The sequence below is a fragment of the Cynocephalus volans genome, chromosome X (genome assembly GCF_027409185.1).
Source record: "Cynocephalus volans isolate mCynVol1 chromosome X, mCynVol1.pri, whole genome shotgun sequence".
Classification (NCBI taxonomy): domain Eukaryota; kingdom Metazoa; phylum Chordata; class Mammalia; order Dermoptera; family Cynocephalidae; genus Cynocephalus; species Cynocephalus volans.
Genome location: NC_084478.1, coordinates 145,123,321 through 145,137,734, shown reverse-complemented (window position 1 = coordinate 145,137,734; position 14,414 = coordinate 145,123,321). Strand labels below are relative to the sequence as shown.

The 14,414-nt window shown below is 42.1% G+C and overlaps 1 protein-coding gene across 2 annotated transcripts in view; it reads left to right on the top strand.

The window, feature by feature from the left end:
- Positions 1-11,023, top strand: part of HS6ST2 (heparan sulfate 6-O-sulfotransferase 2) — a 295,988-nt gene extending 284,965 nt beyond the window's left edge. For both annotated transcript variants that reach the window (XM_063084117.1, XM_063084116.1), the window contains one exon: positions 10,114-11,023. In XM_063084117.1, coding sequence (XP_062940187.1) covers positions 10,114-11,023 — 910 coding nt within the window. The remainder of the gene's footprint in view (positions 1-10,113) is intronic.
- Positions 11,024-14,414: the final 3,391 nt, after the last annotated feature.

Below are 14,414 nucleotides of genomic sequence, written 5' to 3'. Positions count from 1 at the left end.
GCAGTTCTAGAACACACCCTATTAATTACACATTACTGTGCCTAAAATGGAGGCTTCAGCACCTGTCGAAAGATTTTGTGAAAAAGCATCTAGCCTAAGGTCTGGCACATTTCAGGCACCCATTAAGTCATGACTTTTATTAATTAGTGTCCTCTCTGTTGTGCTGTTTACTCATGTCAGAATGCCTCCCACCCTCCCCACCACAGATACTCACCATCACCACCAGACACACACCTAGTCAAATCCTTTCTATCATTTAGGGCCCGGTCAGTTTCCTCTCCCTCTTCTATGAAGCCTTCCTTGATGACAATAGCACACAGTAAACTCCCTCCTCCCTGACTCACTTTGCACTTACTGTCTGTATGACACAATTAGCATTTCACTATATTCTACCTTTACTTCCCCCCCCAACTCATTAAATTCTGGTCTTATCTCCCCAACTAAATTCTAAGCTTTTTGAAAGCAGACCCCCGTATACATATGGCTTCCACGGTATGCCTATAGCTCTAATGAAGGCAACTTTTAGGTCACCCAGGGCTGGTACATTGATCATGGATTGGTTAAACATTTGTCTTGCAACCTAAGGCCAAGATCCTCACCTCCGGGGCTAAAAGGACACTATGGTCCCTCCTTGCACATACCTGTTCCTGAATGGAATGTCACGAAGGTACCAGTTTTATTAATTCCTAGTTGAGACTTGGAACATGCAGTGTTTTGTAGTGGATGTACTGGCCAATATAAAGGCAGGACAGAAGCAATGAATTCCCAGCACAAGAGGCACTAGGGATGTTCGTTCAAAGAGCAAGACATTAGCCATAGTAGTCCCAATGGGGGCACTTGGAAACTTCCCCAGCCTCTTCCTGTCCACTGGGGTTTGGGGCTGACCACTCCTCACCTCTGCCTACTCTTGTTTCAGATTTGGAGGAAGAGAGAGAACCAACTCTTATCCCTGGTTACCCCAGATGCCAATGCTCAGGAGATGGCAGTTTGACAAGGGATGTCACATAGAAACGCTCAATAAGCTGAAAAGTACCATGTGGGGAGGGAAGAGTCTCTGGAAGGGAAGTCAGAAAGTCTGAGTTTGTTAATCAGTGGCAGAACTGATCTCCACTATGACTTGGGCAGACGATATCTCTTCATGGGGCCCCGGCTACCTCATCTGCACACTGAAGGGGTTTTTCTCTAAAAGTTTCTTTCACCTCAAAAACACACTAAGTATTAATGAACCAAGAATGCCAAATAATTTGAGAATGCCAAAAATTGGGGGAGGGGCAGTGTAAGCTGCAAAGCTTTTCATGATGCCAAGCAATTGAGTGGATTCTGGGTAAGGGCTGGTGACTACAGGTCATAAAGCTTGGAATTTCATGTCTTGTTAAAGAACTCAGCTTTCTCACTACTGGCAAAGCCCTTAGATTTCTGTACTTTGGAACCTACTGGGCTTTGGGAAAGAGGAGAGTGATTTCTTTTAAAAAGAAGTAAATATCACCAGGACTGATAGTGTGAAGAATTCCATCTTAAGTTTGAATTTACAGACAATAGAAGTCTTCTTTCTTTTCAACAAAGAAACAAAACAAAACATCATTCTACTGCTTTGTAAAAGAAAAATAAGAAGAGTGACATAGAAAAACATTCTTCTGCTTAAAAGCCCATTTGTACTCCATTGAGTGTTCCTGAAAATGCACACAGATAGGTTAACTTTCAGTTAAGCAGAAGAAAAATCAATTAAGGTGTTGCTTTATATACATAAAACTGCTCCTTTGGGTGAGGTGTGAAGAGTAGCAGAAAACCCACGCAAGGAGAACTCAGTGGCTTGTTTGGTGCATGTGAGACCTTCAGCCTCCTCCTAGTTGGTTTTGAATCCAGTAGACACTCTGCCTGGAATGGTTATGCCTTGCTAAGGCATCTAGTCAATCCCTTGAGAGAACCAGGGAAAGTCTTGGTTGTCTCATAGATCCCTGGGCTCCCAAGGACTGGTCCTGCTGCCCACCTCTCGTGGGTTGCCCAGGGAGACTGGCTGAGTTATGAGCCACAGCATTTACTTGAAGGAAAAAGGAAAGGTTCAGTGTCTAGATCATTTAGGTCTTTCTAGTGTTGTGAAGACGATCGAATGAAACCATGGATGTCACTGTCTGAATGCAAGGGCTCACTTTTCTCACTAGATAAGGCATGACTCCCGAGCCACAAGACTGTGATGACAAATATACCAAAAACAACACATCTAAAGGAGCATCCACCATTTCAAAGTAGTCTGCTCGCAAAATCCCACATTTCTTTCATGAGGCCGCTGCCACTGCTGATCACATTTATGGAACACCTCTTTGGAGACTGCCAATATGTAAGCCACACGGGAAAATCAGTTAAAACAGCAATTCCAGGGCTTGAAGGATGCAGTCCTGTCGGAGGCATATTTGCCTTTGATTCAATTTACTATACTTTTATTTAGTCTGTGCTCACATGTTAATGTTGTTTGATCTGAAAATCATTCTCCTTGCTTTGACCTAGTCTTTTCTATGCAATGGGAGGATCCGTGCCGTAGGTTTAGATATCATTAGCTGAAGAAGGAGACCAGACCCTCAGCATTAATGACTCAGTGTCATCTGCAGCCCCCACTGTCTGCAGAGTTTACTTAGGACCACCAACCACAATTCTTATTTTTCTACCACTCATCATTACTCCGAGAACAAGATGTGCAAAGGCTGAACTTTAAGAAAAATAAAATACAAAACTAAGCTACAGGTATAATAAAATGTACACTCCTATTGATTTGGGCTAAGAATTTGTTTCCTTTCTTAAATTAACTTTTTATTGATCACTCCTATGACCTTCTTCCATTAAAAAAAAATGGCTTTGATATTTATTTCCCCTTTTAGTAGTGCAAGGGAAAACCCTACCGTGGCCTTTCGTGAACCAGAGGCATCAAAGGAAAGTAAATGTTTACAGCATAATCTCTAGAACTTTGCTCAGGCAAAGTTCCCTGGACTTTCTCTAGACAGAAATGGGCATCCCCAGAGTTTCACCAAGGACTACCAGGAGGAGCTCACCCTTGCTCTTGTGGTCTTACTTGGCTTGCCTACACTCTGGGTACCTTTTGGGATCTCTAAGAGACTTCTGATGTCTGAAGTCACATTCCTAAAACAGTGGTTCTTAAACTCAAGTTCATGTATGTATCACAATTTCCAGGAGAGCTTATTAAAACCCAGATTGCCAAGCCCCAGCCCCTGATTCAGTTAAGTTGGCCTAAAAATGTGCATTTTATTTTTTTATTAGCATATTCATTTTTACGAATCATAATTATTCTTTACGCCCCTCACCCGACCAATCACTCCCCACCCCAACTCCCTCCCTCCCTGCCATCTCTAATATCCTTAGGTTTGTTCTCTCCTTCTGGAAGTTCGATGTATTATTGTGGTCTTTTATTTCTTTCTTTGTTTCTCAAACAACTACAGATAGAGCGACCATATGATCCAGCAATCCCACTACTGGGTATATATCTAAAGGAATGAAAATGTGCATTTCTAACAAGTTCCTAAATGATGCTGATGCTGCTGGTTCTGGGGCCACAGTCTGAGAACCAATTCTTTAGTTGGTTTGTAGAGCCAGAAGTCCTGGGTTCATGTCCCAGCACTGGATGGGAAGAATACAGATTCTGGAGTCAAAGAGAACCGGATTCAAGTGTGAACACCCCTACTTAACTTGAGCTGTGACCCTGGATCAAGTGATCTCTCTCTGAGGCTCAGTTTCTTCATCCTGAAAATGGGAATAATACTATACGATTTACAGGATTGTTGGGAGTTGATGTGTAAGTGTGAGGTACAGAGCGCCCCAGCTCTTGGCTTTGCAGCTGGTGTAAGAAAGTGCCCTCCCTCAGCAGCCAGATGTTCCCCTTTCCTGAGGGTTAGTGAGTTCCTCCAGGCTGGTTGAGTGTGCCATCCTAGGTAATTAACAGACACAAAAACAGCGTCTGCTAAAAACAGAGCCTAAGAATGTTCCTAGCAGGTAGTTTGTTCTCAAGGGCTACTGGCAACTTGAGATCTGCGGGCAAGTTCTTGCCTCTCTGCAGCCCTTGATTTCCCACCTCTAAAGTGAAGGGTTTGACCTAGATGATTTGTTCTCTCAAAGGTTTCTTCTTGCTCTGACAAGTCTGGGATTCTGTGACTTAGAACTCAGGTACTTATAACAGAATATTAAAATAAGAACAAAAAAATATGGTTCTTGTTTTTATCCATTTATTATTTTTAATTTCCTTAAACTTTTGAGATATCTTTTAAACTGCGCTACTGAACAAAAAAGTCAGGGAAAACAGCGAAATATTACTAGATCTCCTTCACAGCTACATCACCTTATAATGCTCCACCACAGGTATAAAATGGTGTATCTGTAATTTAATAGTGACATCTAGTGGCTTCTCCTCATCAAAGATTACGATATGCATTTTCCTATTAGCTCATCTTCAGCTTTGCTGCTTCTGCTGCAGACATTTACTCTTCAACAATCTTTTATTAATCACTTACTTTATGTAAAACATTGTGTCATGCCTTGAGGAGCTTCTGTTGATAAATGATACATGGCCCCACCCTCCCAGAGCTCATAGTCCAGTGGGGGAGGCAGAAGAATCACTAGACAATCACAGTACATCCTACGATGCATAGCCCCTGCGACAAAGAATCATTGAGCCCCAAATGTCAATAGTGCTAACGTTGGGAAACCTTGCTCTATACTCTCTGTTCTGGATATGTAAAAGTACCCTTAATTTTCCACGTTGGTCCCAGGCAATGACCCAGAGGCCCCTACCTTTGTATATGGAGTATCCAGTCTTTTGCGTGGCTTTTGTAGGTTACCTGGCAAACCCCTATGAAACTCAACTCAAAGATTGCCTCCTCCTTGAAACCTTTCTTGGCCTCTCTGAGCAGAGTTAAGCACCCCCTTCTCTGCTTCAATTGCCCTGGGTGGATGAAGTCTCAACTGTGGGTGCCCCACTTACCCTACAGCTAAGGGGCCCCAAAAGGTGGCCCATCGTGGGTTATATACCTCAGGAGCCACGCAACTAAGTGGGTAAAGCTTTGCTTCCATGGGAGGGTGTTTCAGGCAGTTCCTCCCTGTCTCAGGATAGTGCATTCCCAGCACATTCTATGGTTGTTGTTGAGATCCACAAGCAAGGAAGAGGGTAGAACTGGGTCTGTTCTGCAGGAGGCACCACGGGCATACAGAGGCACCGAACAGTCAGGCATTAAGTGAACTCGGGCAACTACTGGGGAGTCATGATTCCAATTTAAAAATGTGAAACCTGATCATTTTAATTAAGTGACACATTTGGTCACAAGATAGTCTTGTTCGATTACTACTAACTGAAACAGGCTGAATATAATTTTCCTGGGGCTGAGTTTGCCTCACTCATTTAGAATTAAATCAGTCCATTCAGCAGAACCATACAGGTTTATGTCAACCTGAAGGGGGATTTCCAGCAACTACCACAGACCTGCTCTCACCTGTGTCTTGTTTTGTTTTGATCAATGCCTGCATACAGGTATTGCCAACAGGAACAAGAAAATATGGAGAAGATATTGGGGGATATAATCAGAATCCAGATATATTTTGACACTCTTAGACTTACTCTAACAAGAAGAAGTTAAGCAAGGCACAAATTAATGGCATCAGTCTAGAACAATGTAGATTGGGCTTCAAAAAGTCATACGTGTGATAGATTGAAACAATTTAGCTTACTGTGTGTCAGTGGTGTGGCATGGCTGCCAAGAAGCTCTATGTAATCTGAGGCCACATTAAGAGAAATGGTATCAAGAATGAAGGAGATGATAGACTGTCCCTTCTTGACAGACTTTGTCATCTCATGTTCCGATAAAGTGGAATACATTCAGAGGCAAGCAACAGGATAGTGTTGGGCCTTGAAGCAGTGTAGAAAATAGTTGAAAACCATATTCGGCATAAAGAAGAGAAGCCTCAGGGTACACAAATGCTGTCCTCAAATATCTGAAGCCTACACGAGTGGAATTAAAAACAGATCCCTAAGTAGACTCTCCTGGTCTGAAGCTACCATTTTTCGTTGACTGTTTTCCTTTATCTTAAGCCCAGATCGCTCTCTCAGTGCTAGATCGGTCAGTGCTAGATCTGTCTCTGTAAGCGGATGTCCCACAGGCACCTCAAACCTTCCCCCAGAGACCTGCGAGGCATCCTTAACTCCTCCTCCACCCTCTCCCCTGCATGCATTTTGGTACCAAGTCTTGTTAATTCTTCCTCCTAAATACTGCTCTAGTCTGCCCCTCCTCCTCTTTTGCCTTGTCTTCTGCAGTAGCCACTTAACTAATTGTCCTAATTCCATCTCCACACACCGTACAGAATTACCTTTCTAAAACACAGTTCTCATCATGTCGTCCCCTGCTTAAATCCATTCAAAGGTCTCTCTGTTGCCTACAGAATTAAGTCTGAATTCTTTAACATGGCATCTGAGGCCTTCCACCACCAGGTCCCTGGCTACCTCTCCATCTTCAATTCCTGCCACTACTCCTTATTTACTTGGGAGATTTTTTAATGGGCTCTTCTCCCAAACAACAGGCTTGTGGATGTCTCTCTGCCTTTGCTCTTGCTGACCCTCCTGTCTCAAACTCCTTTACATTCTTCTTGCCTCTTCTAATTCTTACTCATTTTTTTAAAAAACAAAGCTACAAAACCTTTCCCCTATCTTTAGGCCATGCTAAAAATTGCTGCAAGGTGCTTTCATCGCACCCTGTACTTGTCCCAATCGTGAATAGCTCCTTATATTGAAATGCTTTCCTTAGGTTCCCGTGTCTTATCCCTGTGTGTGTGCCCAGTGCCTGTCTCAGTGCCAGACACACATTAGGTGCTGAGAGTAAGCAAGTCTTGAGCTGAACTGAACGGGCCTGGCTACTGGAAGAGTCCATGTTTGTGTCTGCTTGCCTCCCCAGCCACGTTCCCATCAGGCTCGGCTTTCACATTCTCAGTGGCTCTGGGTAGGAAGACTCTTCTCTAGTAATTCCCTCAAAGCTCTTCCCTCAGAATAATGAGCATGCTACATCCTTTATTCAGTTAAACCTTCAAGGTGTTATCGTTACCTGCCTTCCCACCCCCAACACAGCATGCAATTTAGAAGGCCACTGGACACTGGAGACCTAGCCTTCAGCAGGCCTTCCTTTTCACCCATGGGATCATATTTTCAAGCAGCATCAAGTGCTTCCAATCGAGGCAGTCTGGGCCCCCAAGACTATTTTCCCTGGAAGAAGGGAGCTGTTGATGTTCAATGAATCTCCAGAGTTAATGTCATCTGAGTCTAGCTGTTAATCACCAGAGCAGTGTGTGTGTGTGTGTGTGTGTGTGTGTGTGTGTGTGTGTGTGTGTGTGTGTGTGTGTGTACAGACCCTTCTAATTTCTCTGCTGCAATGATAATCCCTACAACATAGAGACCGAGGCTGCCCACGTTGGCCTGTCCTTATCTCATACAGGCACTATGCAACTTTGAGGTTGAAGTTGTACTGGAACCACACATCCATAACGTGAGAGACATTCTGAATATCTGCCTCTGTCTGTCTGTGTTGCCTCCTCTCTCTCTCCATGTGGGGGTGGTGCTTACAAAACATCGATTCTAACACTAACCCTGGTGGTTATGAATCTAACTGCTCTGAAAGGCAAGGAGTTTTTAGGAAGGAGAGGCTCAGATTTGCACTGTGGTGCACTCTAAGAGTTACCAGAAGAGGTCACTGTAGACTTAAACCAATGAAACAAACTAGAGCAGGACTGTCAGCTAAGCATGAAGGTGACTCCATAGTGAGTGTTTAAATTACCCAGTAGCCTCCACATTACCATGCATACCTGGAAAAGTTGGTTGAAAGGTTAATCCAAATGTGTCACTGGACTTAATAAATTTCTCTTTTTTCCAGCTAATCAGACTAATTGCCACTAAATTGTTGCCTCAGGCATAGCATAAAGGCTCAATGAATACGTACCGAGCGAATGAATGGATGAATGAATACCAAAACTAGGGGTGGAGGGAGAGAGCCCATGGGTCTAGTAGTCATCTTCGTTGGTAAAGGCTACTTGGGGGGGAAAGCTGCTACTCTTTGCCAGTGGGTCTTTACAGATAAATTTTGGTGGTACCAACAAGGTCGGGTCCTAGGAAAAGCAGTGAGTTAAGTGAAGGTGTTCTTGGCCATCCCCTCCATCTTTACTCTGAGATACTTCTCTTGTGACAATGCTTGTTCATTCCAGAAAAAAAGTATAAGGTAATAAAAAAAATGTTTCCGTGATTTTGCAAGGCACTTGGAAGATTATTTAGAGTTTTTATATGATGAAGCATGTCCCCAACTTTCCCCTTCCGTTTTCCCAGAATAGTTCATTGCACAAGCAATCAAAGGAGTTACTGAGATTCTGCTTTGTGCCAGGTATAAAGGCCAATGTGCAAACTGGAATGGATGGGGTGAGAGTTACCGAAGAATAGAACAGAGCTTCTAGCCTGGAAAACATAGAGTTTAAGTGGAGGGACAGACAAGGAATTGGAATTCGGTATCAAAAGTGTTTTAACCAAGGATAAATATGCAAGTTCTACGGCAACCCAGAGGATGGCTGGCAGCAAGGAGTGGGGTACATTTTCTCAAAGGAGAGATGGTAATTGAACAGGGACTTGAAGGATGAGTACAGTTTTCCAGTCAAAGAAAGATCGTGCCAGGAAGAAGAAATACCATGCACAGCACAGAGGCGTAGAGGATAGATCTCAGGATGCCTGAGTTGCTAGAAGCTCAAGAGTTGGGAGAAATGCTTCCACACAGAACATCGGCCACCATTCTAGTCAGCCAGGTCATTGAATAGGTTCCCTCTGGCTCCTCGTACGTGCAGAGAGAACCACCATTGCCTCAGATGGGAATGAATAAACTTCAGAAAAATTGCAAGCCAGTCCCCAGGTTTCCTTTAAGAAACTAAATGCTAATATTCAGTGTTTATTGTTGTTTTCCTTCCATGGTATGCCCTTCCATGACCTCATCCTTCATCCACCGTACCTGAGTGGAAACTCATTTGTCACGGAAAGCACAATTGTTTCTCTCCTTGAGCGTGCCGGATCACATTATAGATCTTGATGTTTCTGGGGTGTGGTGCATGTGTGTGTGCTCACTGTGTGTGGGTGTGAGTGTGTCGGCGTGTGGTTGAAATGTTTGCTAGTCAGTTGTCTGAGCAAAGAACTTTATTCGTCTGCAACTCGAAGGAGAAGATAGCCACACAACAAAGCCTCCATACTTGCTGACATTCATGTGTCCTTTCAGTGGGTAAAGAAAAGGGACATTTTGGAACCGATACAGTTAACTTTTCTATCCTGGAAATATTATCATGTGAGTGAAGGCTGAAACCAAGGTGGTAGCTTGCATATATGCCATTGACAGCTACCATGTCTATTTCAGTCAGTGACCAACCACATTGTTTATTTCTGGAGGCCCTGGGTTGCTCTGTCTCTCTCCACATTCCACTTCCATAACATATGAGACGTGATATTATTGCAGCAGCCAGCATCAAGCACATCATATCAGATGCTCTTTCAATGAGGTTTTGTTTTTTGAAATAAGACATCCCAGATTAGACTGGATATTGGAAAAATGCTTGTGCATATTTAATAAGAAAGATTAGAATTTCAGCTCACTTATCAACTGCATTTCACATCAATATATCATTTTGCTTCCACTGCGTCTCCATTTCATGATCAGCTCATGGGGAGGTGAGGAGTGAGGGGTATATAATAAAACAGCTGCCTACTTAGCCAATGGTGTCACTGGGAAGATTTTGTCATTGGTTTGAAAGGGAGAAAAAGAGGGGAAGGAGGAAAGGGAATGAAAAACAAGGCCAATGTCTTGAGTTTAACCTCTTCATACCTTCTTTAGCTGCAGTATCAGCAAATTAGGTGAAAGAATTAGCTATCTGGCCAGGCTAGTAGGACCCAGAGAGAGGACTACAGCACGGTTCACAGAACACATGCCACCAGATCCCTATCATTCCCCCTTTGCCTTCTTTACTGGCCAGTGACCATCATATATGCCATGCACCTCCCTGACTCCACTGTGTCACCCACATTTCTGACTGTCGATCTTTGTGCTTTGTCCATAGGAACTTCCACTACATCACCATTCTCCGAGACCCAGTGTCCCGGTACTTGAGTGAGTGGAGGCATGTTCAGAGAGGGGCAACGTGGAAAGCGTCCCTGCATGTCTGCGACGGAAGGCCCCCGACCTCTGAAGAGCTGCCCAGCTGCTACACCGGTGATGACTGGTCTGGCTGCCCCCTCAAAGAGTTCATGGACTGTCCCTATAATCTAGCCAACAACCGCCAGGTGCGCATGCTGTCTGACCTGACCCTAGTGGGCTGCTACAACCTTTCCGTCATGCCCGAAAAGCAAAGAAACAAGGTCCTTCTGGAGAGCGCCAAATCCAATCTGAAGCACATGGCGTTCTTTGGCCTTACAGAGTTTCAGCGGAAGACCCAATATCTGTTTGAGAAAACCTTCAACATGAACTTTATTTCGCCGTTTACCCAATATAATACCACTAGGGCTTCTAGTGTAGAGATCAGTGAGGAAATCCAAAAGCGTATTGAGGGACTGAATTTTCTGGATATGGAATTGTACAGCTATGCAAAAGACCTCTTTTTGCAAAGGTATCAGTTTATGAGGCAGAAGGAGCATCAGGAGGCCAGGCAGAAGCGTCAGGAACAACGCAAATTTCTGAAAGGCAGGTTCCTTCAGACCCATTTCCAGAGCCAGAGTCAGGGCCAGATCCAGAATCTGAGTCAGAATCAGAGTCAGAACCCAAATCCGAATGCCAATCACAATCTGACTCAGAATCTGATTCAGAATCGGACTCAGAATCTGATTCAGAATCGGACTCAGAGTTCAAGTTTGAATGTGAGCCGGAAGGAGAACAGGGAAAGCCAGAAGCAGAATCCAGGCCAAGAGCAGAACGACAGCAACACCAGCAATGGCACCAATGACTACATAGGCAGTGTAGAGAAATGGCGCTAAATGGCTCAGAAGGGCGCCACGGAAAAGATGGCCTATCTTAAAAGATATAAAAGTGTCCAAACCCTTAGGAAACCCTGCTTCCTTAATTTGGGGAGTTAAAAAGTTTAGATGTTGCCTTTACAGTTGCCTTTCAATTAAATGTTATACTGTGTGTGGGTAAAGCCAATCTCAATATAGAATTAAATTGTCTTTTTTTGGTTGAACTATTTATGAAATCCAAAAGCCAAACCAGACTCACCAGAAATTGCTGTTTAGATTTTTTAGGAAGTTCTTAAATTAGTTATGGAGACAAAATGAAAAGGTAAAATGTGACCATTTAATTTATGGCTCAGAAATGGACTTTAACGTATTTAGGATATGCTGTTAAAACCCAGTCTTGGAAGCAAACCTTTTTTCTAGGGGTAAGCATACGTATAAACATAAAATGACTAAAATGAAACACAAAACGTTTGTTTGTTTCCCTGATTTTTAACAAGGAATCTATTTAAATAGAATAACAACGCATGATAAATTTTACCAAACTATAGAAAATGAAAAAAATCCTCTCCCAAACATGGGTTGTTTTATGTAAAAATTATTGGCTTTTCAAAGTAGAACAGGACTCATATCTTGTTATTCAGGAGATGTTGAAAATTTTAAACTTTTTCTACCTTCTGCTGTCTAAAGGTTTGAAACAGGGTGTATCTCATATTAAAACTTTTTTTTTTCTCCAAATGGAATATCAATGTCAAGATCGGATTTCCAGACGCTTGCAGGGCACTGTAATGTCAACAATTCTGGAATCTTTTGGGCGCTGCTTCTCATTCATTTTAAGCTTCTCCAAGTTGTGCTCATTCCAAACTAACCCATGTATAGAATCTTTCTTCATCATCTAAATGGTGTGTTGCTGAATTTATTGTGGTATATAATCCTGGATTAAAGTCAGGACTTTCTTTCTATAGAATTGTCTTATCCATGTTTGTATAGTGAGGTCCTTATCAAGAAACTCTTGAACAGGATAATGTGTCTAAAAATATTGCTGAAGTTATTCTTGATCAGATAAAATTGAACCTGAATGTGAACTGTTATTTACTTTTTGTACATCTTTATTGTAATGTTTCCAGTTGGGCTGGTTATTTCTAATCCATTAGTTCTTTTTCATGTTGACAGATTTGTAGACAATTATGAGAGGAAAAAAAAGGTAAAATAAACATTATAATAGCCAGTGTTATTCAATAACACCAAAAGCTGTACCTAGATACTTTGGGTTAACCCTTCTACCAGGTTTTGACTTCAGAAAGAACAAAAGTACAGAGTGTTCTGCACTGAGGTTAAGTATCAGGAACATATGAGATGAGGAGATGGATTTTGTATAGTAAGTCTATGCAAAAATACTTGAATGGTATCAATTATGAATTGAGCAAGGTGAAAAGAAGTGTTTAACCCACTGTGCTGTCAAGTGTCATGATTCTGGACAGTTTCCATTTTAAACGTTCATACAGACTTACACTAACACCCTGGCTATCAATCAAACAAGGTGACTATAAGTGGCATTTATGTTTTCAAAAGGGACATGCTTCAAAGTGTGACCATAAAGTCACATCTTCTGCAATCTGCTCGTGTGCATGATCTAGTTCCATCTGTAATAATATTGCCACAAGCTGGACAAGAAGCTGAGTATTTGACCTTAAAATTGATTTTCTTGATTCTGAGCTGGTATCAATATTTCTAGCTTTTGTTTTGTCTGACAGTATTGCAATCCTGAGAATTCTGAGACCTAAAAAACTGAAAGGAAATTTTTTTAAAAACACACCTTGAAGTTGAAGTGTTTTAGAGTGAAACTATTTTGTGTACATTGTGTTTTTAAAATATTCTGTAGATCACTATGGTATTTCAATTTTGTTTAGTTTTAATTGAAAATGTTTGCTCTTAAAACTGATAGGTACTTTTGGAAAGCAGGCTGAAGCCTGAACCAGTGGAAAAGCTTGTTACAGAAAAAACATTTTGTGTTATTGCTGTGGTGTGCATGGTTTGCAGAGATTAAATGTATTTTCTCTGTCTATACTGGTTGTTGTATATAGGGGATGTTATAAATATACATTTTTGTCATCATCATGTAAATCTCATGATTTCAATTGTAAACATCTGTCCAATGGTGTAGCTTTACAAACCATTCACTGAGTTTGTGTAATTTAACAATAGATGTGAAATAAAGTTTAAATTGCAGGCTCTGAGTAATTCCATCATTTCAAGGTTTGCAGCCACTAGACATTGTGACATCACAGACCAGAACAGAGTCCTTTTTTTCACAAGGAGTTTCTTGTTTTCCTCTTGGCAGCCAGGTATGGAAATGAGATAGCCCATTCTAATCCCCCACACCAAAGTGGCCTTAATTTGAGGTACTTTCTTCTGGGAGTCCATGTTTTGATTAAAATAAAGGTGTCTATGCACGATAGGTTTGCTGTGCAAATGAAATATGCATAGGTTTTAATTTAAATGTGATTAAATTAGATACTTGCATACTTAAGAGAATGCAGGAAGGAAAAATAGCACTCTTTATTTCTTATCTTTCCCCTCTATCCACAGGGTAGAAGTTAAAGGTAAGCATTAATGTATTGGCTTTTAAAATCATGAGAATAATTTTGTTTGTGTTCAGTGCACACATTTTTCCAAATAAACTCTGTGATTAGGACCTTAGGCAGGATGATTTGTCCTTGCCCTTTTCCAAAGGGACTTTAGATATCAGTTCCAAAGGATTAGAAGGAAAAAAGTTACAAATTTAGGAGGGAGGTTTAAGTATCCTCAGCCTGTAAACTATTTATACTTATGAGGTTTTGCCCAACAACTGCTTATTGAGCAATAATTGGGTGGCCAAAGTTTCTGATTGTATGAAGGTCCCCTGGCCTTTTTGGAGGAACTATAAAGAGAAACATGGAGGTCAAGACCTTGAAATATTTAGGAAATAAAGGTTGGTTTCCGTATCCCTTAAGGAGGTATTTTAGTCTGTTTTCTGTTGCTGAGAACAGAACACCTGAAACCAGGTGATGTATAAACAGAATTTATTTCTTATGGTTGTTGAGGCTGGAAAGGCCAAGGTCAAGGGGGCACATCTGGTGAGGGCCTTCTTCTTGGTGGGGACTCTCTGAGGAGTTCGGAAGCAGCACAGGGGCTGAGCAAGAGCTTGCGCCTGCTCGCTTGCTTTCCTTATAAAGCCAGTGAGTGCCACTCCTGTGATAACTCACTTATCCATTAACCCATTAATCTATGAACAGAGTAACCCGTTTATGAGGGTATAACCCTCATGATCCAATCACCTCCCAAAGGCCCACTTGGCAATGTGCCATGTTTGAGATCAACCTCCCACACGAGCTTTGGAGGGGACGGACATTCAGACCATAGCAGGAAGTTAGGT